At 41.1% G+C, this 10,024-nt stretch overlaps 1 protein-coding gene across 1 annotated transcript; it reads left to right on the forward strand.

The window, feature by feature from the left end:
• The first annotated feature begins 4,957 nt into the window (after positions 1 to 4,957).
• On the forward strand, positions 4,958 to 7,510 carry LOC118557536 (protocadherin alpha-8-like). Its single transcript, XM_036127688.1, has one exon. It carries the CDS (start codon positions 5,078 to 5,080, stop codon positions 7,508 to 7,510), a length of 2,433 nt encoding a protein of 810 aa, XP_035983581.1. The 5' UTR covers positions 4,958 to 5,077.
• Positions 7,511 to 10,024: the final 2,514 nt, after the last annotated feature.

Consider the following 10,024-nt stretch of genomic DNA (forward strand, 5'->3'; position numbering starts at 1 on the left):
GGCTTTTTGGTTTACATCTGCGTGTTATGATTTGCATTATTCACATCTGAGAGGACAAGTGGTAAATGTTCATGTTGAAAAGGCTAACAGAATTCACATGTTTTGAGGTTACTACGCATCAGACACAAAGCCACTACTCATTACTCTGAGAGGCTGTTCCATTTTATCCATAAAAAGGTTTCTGCAATGCTTTGATTTTTTTTTTACTGCCTACATTTTATGACCATATATTATAAAGTGGCTGAGCCAGCAAAATACACATAGGTGGCCAGATTGAGACCACTGCTCATTGAGAGGTGGCTGAAAACAGACCTTGGGTTCCTTTTTGTGGATGGAGCCTTGGTTCTTTGTCACTCTCATTATATAGAAGACTCAGAGGGGCCGTTCAAAGATGCATGACTAAGTTTACCTTCTCTGCCAGAACTGATAGTAAAAATAGACAAAACTAGTTCTGAAAAGTGCATTAAGTTTGTACTTGTCAACTTCCATGTTAGTACCTCATCAATGTGGATAATTCATCACTGTATTTTCATGGTCAGCTTATGGATATTATTCTAACACGTTAAATGAAAAAAAAAAAAAAGTTTTCAGAACCAAGCTGTGCCATGCTTCTGCCATTCATATTGAGGAAGAAAAATAAAATCACAGAACTTAAATATATTTTGTAATTTTACAAATCACATTAGAATATCAAGAACTACAACCGTCTTAACCTTAAATTCACAATACCCTCCCTAAGAGTGTTCTTCCCAGTTTATATAGCCTCTATTGGAAGTAAAAACTGATTCTGCATTTTGAAGTCCAAATTGTCTGAAGGCATTAGAGTAAATAGAATTGTGGCTATGTGAGTATTCAACCCATTTATGACATGTGCACCACAAGGCCCTGAAATTTCTTTGCATATCCCTCTATGGCAGTCTATGGAGAAAGTGCAAGCTGTGGCTTAACTGGACCTCCTGAACCTTAACAGGACTGGAGATTTCTAAAAGAGAAAAATTAAAAATAAACATTAGTTTATCAATGACGTTACATATCATTTGTCTTTTAGTGCAAGTTTAACCCATGGTCTAAGACACTGAGACCAAGGAGGAATCCCTTCGGAGAGATCTAGTTTGCAAGTTTGTTTTCTGATTGTTTGCGCTGATGCTTCTACAACTAGAGAAGCTTGTGGTGGGCAAACTCGATTTCTTCAGGATGGGCTTCTGTTCAGTTTCATAGCGCCAAAGACCATGGGTTTAACTCATGCTGGAATATCCTTTTAATCACAGGCATAATTTAGATGTAAAACCAGAAGACAAAGGCCAACATGGTCTATTTCGTTTAGCTCATGAGTCTCTCTATGCAGCTCCTCATTACTTATTTGGATTAACACCATCAAATATATTTGTTAGGGCACCACATAGAACATTACAGTTAGTAAAATCTTAAAATTTCCTCCACCGACCAGCTACCTAGATGTGTTTATGTCATGTGCAGAGTTGCTTCCTTCCTTTTGTAAAGTGACAGACATGTAAATTTTCAACGCAAGTTCCAAGCTTTCCTCTAATTAGAAATTTGCTGTCTGCTAATACCTCACGCTCGGGCTTCAACTGTTTTAAGAAACCAGATTGTTTAGTGATGTGTTTGTCTGAAACACATCCACCCAACTAAGGAGACAGAAAGGAAATCACCCCTGGTGCTTTGATGCCAATCAAATATTTGTGTTGTTGTGTTTAAAATTTGACCAAGCCTAAACCCTAGCTTTCAAATTACTGGACCTGGCTCTAAATATGTCTGAACAATCTATGATGCATCTGTTATTGTTATGTTTGAAGATTCTGGGCATGGTTTTAAATATGTCTCCCATACTTGGCTTGAGGGTCATGGCAATATCAGACATCCAGTTACTACAAATACTTAATCTGGTGCATTTTGATACTTTATATTTACAGCCAAGTTTATTACTTAAGCCTAGCCCTTGATTTCATCAGGAATACCAAAAGGTGGTTCTCTTGAGGTTTTGGCTAATTCTCTTCACATTACCCATTATTTTTGTAAGCAGCCATCAATGATTTCACTTTTTATTTTCATCCTGCAGTGTGTCAAGCTCCTCCCGCAGGTTGACGTGTTCATCCAAGTTGACAGTGCCTCAGGTTGAGATCTTTATATTCTCTCTTTGGGACTGGGATATGTTCTTGAGTTTAAATACAAAAAAGGGAACAGATGGCATAAAAAGCATGACATATCAAAATGAAGAATATGCTGACATGTCTGTGCTGTGACTGGTCTGTTCTCTCACAACGGATTAATCATGTGATGAATCTTCAGCTGTACGAGGGGATTGTGGGTCAGAGCAGACAAAACATCAAGCTGGCTTTAATAGTGCAAAATGTGACTCAGAGTGTAGGAGGAGATCCTGGTATTTTAAACATACTCCATCTGACATGATATATATTAGGATATATCCTAAAAATTACAAGCGTACTAAACTGTCTTGTAGTAGCAACACTGGACCACAGAGCAGGAGGCGAGGGGGACAAGAGGAGTAGTAGAAAAAAAAAAAAAACACTGACAGCACACAACTTTTACTGAAAATGATGTTAACTCGTAACCAATTCTAGGACAGGAATTCTGCTTATAATTTGGTAATTTTTCCTGGAATTTTACAGGCAAATGAATCCTTAACAAACAGGTAGCTATAAGAAAATATATTTGTACGATGATAATGTTCCTAGCTGGATTCTTGTTGTTCTGGACTGTCACAAGGACCAGGTGTATCATAGGGCACCTAGAACAAAAAATGGATAGCAGTGTCGGTAGATACCTAGTGGATAAACCTTTGCACTGCATCTACCTTTTTTATAGAGCCATAAGTCAAAGCCAGCACCAAAACATCCTATACGTCACTTCTATTAAATGATTATTTATTTAATAGTTTTATTCTTGCCTTGACCTTTGGATCACATACGGCGCGTCGTTAGACCTGGACCTCTGGGGTCTCAAGCCTCAGCTGTTTTGTCAATAGCCCTGAATCAAAATGAGACGTTTAAAAGTCAGAGGCAAACTGAATTTATCCTTGGTAGATTGTGTTAAATGTGAATTCCAATTGTATAAAGTATTAATTCTTAATTATTTATTCATATATGTGTGCTTTGAAATTTTTTTTTAAAATAGTGTAGCGATCCTGCAGTAATATTCCATTTGATAACGTTCCTGTCAGAGTTCTGTGATTTATGGTCTGTGAACGTCTCGTGGGGAGGAGGGCGTCCGGCGGAGCGTGACTATGTGTGTGACTGCTGTGTTGGCGTGGTTACGGCTGACAGTAACCAAGTTCTGTACCAAAAGTTGAAATAAAGGCAAGTTTATTGAATAACGTCTCGGCATTCGTCATGCGTCCGGTTGTGGATGCTACAATTGTTTTTTTTTTCTTTCTCCGTGCCGGATGCGCACAAATCTATCAGAGCAGTTGACATCCACGGCGTCTTGCGGACTGGAGCTTCTATCCCGACCTGATTGCTTAGATATGGAACAGATTCCACAGAGCGGCTCGCTAAACGGAAGAACGCGCAATGCCAGCTTTGGTTCCCATTGAGCCTAAGGAGTGGACGCCTTACCTCCTATTCCGTGGTAGAATATGCACCAGTTCCGCTGATCCCGCGGCTGCTGAATCGGGTTTGAGAGAAAACAGGTGTCAGTGATTTGCATAGCCCCGAACTCGCAGCAGTAGGCCTGTCGTGGTTTCCAAACCTGCAGCAGCTGATAGAGGGAGGGACGAGTTCCTGAAGGTGGGAGGGGCAATAAGAAGTTACTCACAGATAGGTCAGTGCCTCCGCGTTTGGCCGCTAAACCGGAGCGCAGCGGTGCGCACGATTAGGGACACACAAGCCACTTCCACCACAGCGTGACATCAACAGCTTTTCAAAGCTGGCGTGAAGAAAACGGATGGGCAAAAGTTTAGCTTTCAGCACAGTAAAAAACGTATACTGCGGCTATTTCCTCCGGTTGTGCGTGTGTGTGTTTTTAAAAAAGTACAGTCTTTCAGCACCATCTGATAAAACGGGTTTTGAAAAGTGTGCGCAGACACCATGTCGGACCCACTGGCTCCTCTGTGGGATTCAGCGTTGGCTCTGCGCGCATCGGTCTAAAAAAACATTTGAGCCCGTAGATCAAGCTCCACTTAAATCTATGTTATTTAAAACGGCCCTGCTGTTAGTTCTGACATTTGTAAAGAAAGTGGACGATTTATCTCCCGTCTCTGACGCTCCCTTCTGTCTCAGAATACTGGGCGACAGCCTGCTCAGCTGCGTCCCAACGCTGCTTTTACACCTAAAAGCATCACCAGCTCAGTCAGGTGCCCTGAAAGGCTTCTATCCTAGTCCTCATATCTCAGAAGAGGAAGCTTCGTCTCGTCTCCTCTGTCCCTCATGTGTTTTGCGGCGCGCACGGCTTCACAGCGCAGCTCCATCACAGTGGTTGTGTGACGCTATTTCATGTTTCCCTATGGACTGAATCCTCAAGAGAAGCTGTTCAGTTGCGCAGGGCGCCTCTGCGTAAATACACATGATAAAGGCCAAGTTTGAAGTTGCTCTGTTATTCTGAGTATAGGCGCAGCCCTTTTAGATTTGTTCCCAAATGCCTGAAAAACGAAATTTGATTTAAGCTCAGTGGGGTGGGAACCCTTCAGCAGATGGGCTAAATAATTTTATTCCATTCTGCGCTGTGCGCAAGACATAAACATATGTGGGGAAAATACATCGATGCAGAATGTAGGGGGTACGTCTTAAAGAGGGAAGAGGAGAAAGGCGGATACTGGGCTTAAACGCCAACCATTTCAAGACCCTAAAATCACCCCTGTTTGTCACTAAGTAACGTTTTATAAAACTTGAAAATTTATTTTAAAACTAGAATATGTATTGTCCACTTGGTGTCGTTGCAATATAACCTTCCTGCCTGTCCCTTTTCTGAACAACCCTTTGTTTGCTGCTGCACAACGGACGGTGCATCGGACGGAAGAACGGGCAACCGGAGCAGTCTGATTTAGGAGATTTATTGGATGCAACTAAAAAATATTCTGGACTATATATGGGACTGAGAAACCATGGCGATTCGGAGCAGATCGAGTCACTACAGTTGGCGTGTTTGTCTTTTACATCTTCTGCTGATCGTAGCGAAGCAGGCTGCGGCTGATCTGAGATACTCTGTTCCGGAGGAGGTGAAGGAGGGAACCGTCGTCGGAAATATTGCCAAGGATCTTGGTCTGGAAAAGGCACATTTAACTGATCGACGTCTGCGTATTGCTTCGGGATCTGAGGATACTTTTTTCAGTGTTAACATGGATAACGGGGCCTTACAGGTTCGTAGAAAGATTGACAGAGAGGAGCTTTGTCACGGTGGTGGCGCATGCTTAATGGAGCTAAAGATCATAGTAGAAAACCCGCTGGAAATGCACCATATTATTGTTGAAATCACAGATGTAAACGATCACTCCCCATTTTTTGCTAAAACGAAACAACATTTTGAAATAGCTGAACATACGTCTGTAGGAACACAATTTGAGCTGCAAGCGGCCCGTGACCCCGATGCTGGAGTGAATTCAATCCGCTCATACAAATTATCATCAAATGATTATTTTGATATAGAGCTAAGTCAAAGTGATGAAGACAAAATACCATATTTAGTGTTAAGGAAACCTTTAGACCGGGAACAAAATGATAAACTTTTATTAATTGTTACAGCAGTAGATGGAGGAAAACCTCCGAGATCAGGGACACTTAATGTTTCTGTCACTGTTCTTGATAGTAACGACAACCGTCCGTCCTTTAGCCAGGAGGTTTACCAGGTAGAAATGTTTGAAAATGCTCCGCTTGGAACCATTGTTACAAAAGTAAATGCAAGAGACCCAGATGAAGGAAATAACGGAGAAATTGAGTACAGCATTGCCAACACTTTAACGCCTAAAATATACAGTATATTTGGATTGGAAAGCTTAACGGGTGAAATTAAATTAAAAGCAGCACTGGATTTTGAGGAATGTGACATCTACAAATTTGATATAGTAGCATCAGACAAAGGGATCCCTCCCTTAAGAGGAAGGTGTAGAGTGGTTGTAAAAATAAAAGATGTAAACGATAACTCACCAAAGATAGATGTCACGTCTTTGTCAAATACAATATCAGAAGATTCAAAACCCGGAACAGTGATTTCTCTCATCAGTGTAACAGATAAAGACTCAGGTGTTAATGGAAAGATTATTTCACGCATACTAAATGATGCACCTTTTGAATTAAAGCCATCCTATAAGGAAAACATATATTCACTTGTTACAAAAGAGCATTTGGATCGAGAGAAGGTGTCCCATTATGAAATATTAATACAAGCCACTGATTGTGGTGATCCAGCCTTATCTACAGTGAAAACACTCAGTATTCAGATCTCTGATGTGAATGACAACAGTCCTCGTTTTGAGAAAAGTGAGTTACAGTTTTATTTATCAGAAAATAATGCTGCTGGGACATCAATATTTTCTGTCACTGCGACAGATATTGACATGAATGACAACGCAGCAATTTCTTATAATATTGTGAGAGAAGGAAGTAAGAATGATGTAACAGCATTCTTAAACATAAACTTAGAAAATGGACAGATATCTGCCCTAAAAAGTTTTGACTTTGAAGCCCTAAAAACTTTCCAGTTCCAAGTTGTGGCCTCAGATACTGGGACTCCGTCCCTGAGCAGCAACGTGACTGTGAACGTGTTCATCCTGGACCAGAACGACAACGCTCCAGTCATCCTGTATCCAGTCAGCTCCAACGGTTCTGCTGAAGGTGTGGAGGAGATTCCCCGCAATGTGAACGCAGGACACTTGGTGACCAAAGTCAGAGCCTATGACGCTGATATAGGATATAACGGCTGGTTGCTGTTTTCCCTGCAGGAAGTTACTGACCACAGCCTCTTTGGTTTGGACCGCTACACAGGACAGATCAGAACCCTTCGCTCATTCACAGAGACAGACGAGGCTGAGCATAAACTGGTCATCCTGGTCAAAGACAACGGCAACGTTTCCCTCTCAGCAACAGCTACTGTGATTGTCAAGCTGGTGGAGCCCAAAGAGGCTTTTGCAGCTTCTGATGTTAAAAGTGCAGCAAAGGATGATGAGGATAATAATGTGACTTTTTACCTGATGATCACTCTGGGCTCAGTTTCAGTTCTGTTCATCATCAGCATCATCGTGCTGATTGCAATGCAGTGCTCCAAATCCCCAGACTATACTTCTAAATATCTCCAAGAGACTAATTATGATGGGACCCTGTGTCACAGCATCCAGTACAGATCTGGAGACAAACGGTACATGTTGGTTGGACCCAGGATGAGCATAGGATCTACTATAGTACCTGGAAGTCATGCAAACACACTAGTGCTCCCTGACAGGAGGAGGACTTCTGAGGAGGTAAGGCTATTTTTAAGTAATTTCAGACGGCATTACTTCTATCTGGAATGTGCAGTTTTATTTTTATTCATCAGGGTGTTATGATTTTACTTATTAGGATATGAGAGGGCTAAACATATCTGTATAAAAGACCAAATAAATTCACTTATATTACACATGTACTTGACAGAAATCATTCATCATTCTGCAGTTCTGCTGACTGCCATTTAAATCAGGTAAATCCGCATAACACACTTCTTGATGTATTCAAATAAAATAAAGCACCTGAAACAGTTGTTAAATTATTGTGTTTAGTTGTGATGCACAGAAGAAAACATAATCAAAAGCAAAGAAATTCATACAATTTATGATTATTTGATAAATATAGAAATCACATTAGAATATCAAGCTCTACAACTCTCACAGCTTTACATTCATATGACTTTCCCCAAAACTAATACACAACTCCCCAAGTCTCTCTTAATATAGTTTATGGTTGTGCTCTTTAAGTACTTATCTAAGTTTATTGAAAAAGGGAGTTAACAACTAAAAATCTTAAGAAGTACAGCAGAGCTTGATTACAACCCTGTCAGCATAATGTAGAGCTCTCCTTTGGCTAACATGGAACTAATGTTTGTGTTGGACTTGCCATGTGATGCAAATCTTTAAATCACACGACTTTATTTATTTTTTCTCTTTGCTAATAATTGTGCATAACAGTCTGTGTGTTTGCCACTGTCACTCCCGAATTCCAAAATTGTGGGACAATAAAGGAATTCTTAAATCTTTCATCTTCAAACGTAGCTTTTTCACAGTTTCTGTAGCCCCTATTGGAAGTGAAAAACGATTCTGCAATTGAAAGTCCAAATTGTCTGTAGAAATTAGAGTAAAAAGTATTCTTGTTTTATGAGTTTTCCTTCCATTTATTATGTGTGCGTCACAATGCCCTGAAATTTATTTGCCTGCCAGACCAGACTTTTGCCTCCAGATTTGTAGAGATTTAAAAGAGAAAAAATAATACATTTTAGTTTTTAAATCATGCTATCCACCTATTTGTCATTTTGGAGCAAACATAACCCATGGTCTCACACAGTGTTTCCAAACCCTGGCCCTCAAGACACACTGCCCTGCATGATTTAGGCGATTCCCTGCTTCAGCACATCTGATTTCAATTGATGGCTGATTTAGAGGCTTTTGCTGAACTACAGTCATCTGAATCAGGGGTTTAAAAACAGTGAAACATCTAAAACATGCCAGACAGTATGCCTTGAAGACCAGGATTGATAAACACTGGTCAATTGCACTGTGGGATCAAGGAGAACCCCATCTAGAGAGATCAAGGTTGCAAACTTGAGCAAGCTTGCCCAACTTTGCTGCGTCCCAAACTTGCTTTTACACCTTGAAAGCATGACTAGCTCATGTCGAGAGTCGAGAGTAGCTTCGCTGAGCCATTTCCTCCCAATGGTTAAGTTTGAAGCTCCCTGCTTCTGTGGTGCTTGAAGTACAGTGTTGTTTCACTGCGTCATACACATGAGCCAACCGCTTTCGTATCGTCCTTTTGAAGAGTTGTTGACGTTCTCTGCTGGGCAGCAGATGTGTCATTATCACCCTCCGCTCTGGCCAAAGATTGTTTCTCCTCTATGCCTCTATGAAATATATCCCCATATTCTATGAGTATTGGCTCAGGACTTTAATCTCTCAACCTCAGCGGTTCCTAAATAATTGGGACAAAATGGTGCTTGGGAACCGGTGGTCCACTCTCAGCATGGGTTGGACCAGGGGCGGTGCTAGCCATTTAGGTGGCCTAAGCGCAAAGGCTTTGTGGGGCCCCCCAATCACATGCACACACACATGCAAAGGAAACAATAATACAGCATTTATCAATGTGTTTTTTTTTGATTACCAATATAACTTCTCAATTTTAATGTTTTGAACACAGTTGCTATAAGAGGAGGAATAAAAATCTTGGTAAAACCCTGAACTAATTTTGCATCAACATGTTGCCACAAGGGCTGCACAGTGGCACAGTGGGTAGCACTTGCTGCTTTGCAGCAAGAAGGTTCATGGTTCAAATCCAACCCTGGGTCTTTCTGCATGGAGTTTGCAAGTTATCCCTGTGCGTGTGTCTCTCTGGGCATTCTGGCTTCGTGCTACAGTCCAAAAACATGACCGTTAGGTTAATTGGCTTCTCTAAATTGTCTGTAGGTGTCAGTGTGTGCATGAATGGGTGTTTGTCTCTGTGTTGTTCTGCGACAGACTGGCAACATGTCAGGGTGTACCCTGCCTCTCACCCAGTGAACACTGGAGATAGGCACCAGCAACCCCCATGAGGGATTAAGTGGGTCAGAAAATCAGTCAATTTTAGTTTATTTTAAATTGTATTCTTAATTTTCCCTGAGGATAAAGTATCTATTGGGTATGCAAACAAATAATCGACTTATGTTTAATTGTCGATTATTGGTTAATTTGAGCCCTGCAATAGACTGGCGACCTGTCCAGGGTGTACAGTGCCTCTCGCCCGCTGACACCTGGACATAGACACCAGCACCCCTCGCGATCCCACAAGGAATAGAAGTGTTAGAAAATGGATGGATGGATAGATGGTTAAATTGATAGAAG

Source organism: Fundulus heteroclitus, chromosome 23 (assembly GCF_011125445.2).
Source record: "Fundulus heteroclitus isolate FHET01 chromosome 23, MU-UCD_Fhet_4.1, whole genome shotgun sequence".
In the NCBI taxonomy this organism is placed as follows: Eukaryota; Metazoa; Chordata; class Actinopteri; order Cyprinodontiformes; family Fundulidae; genus Fundulus; species Fundulus heteroclitus.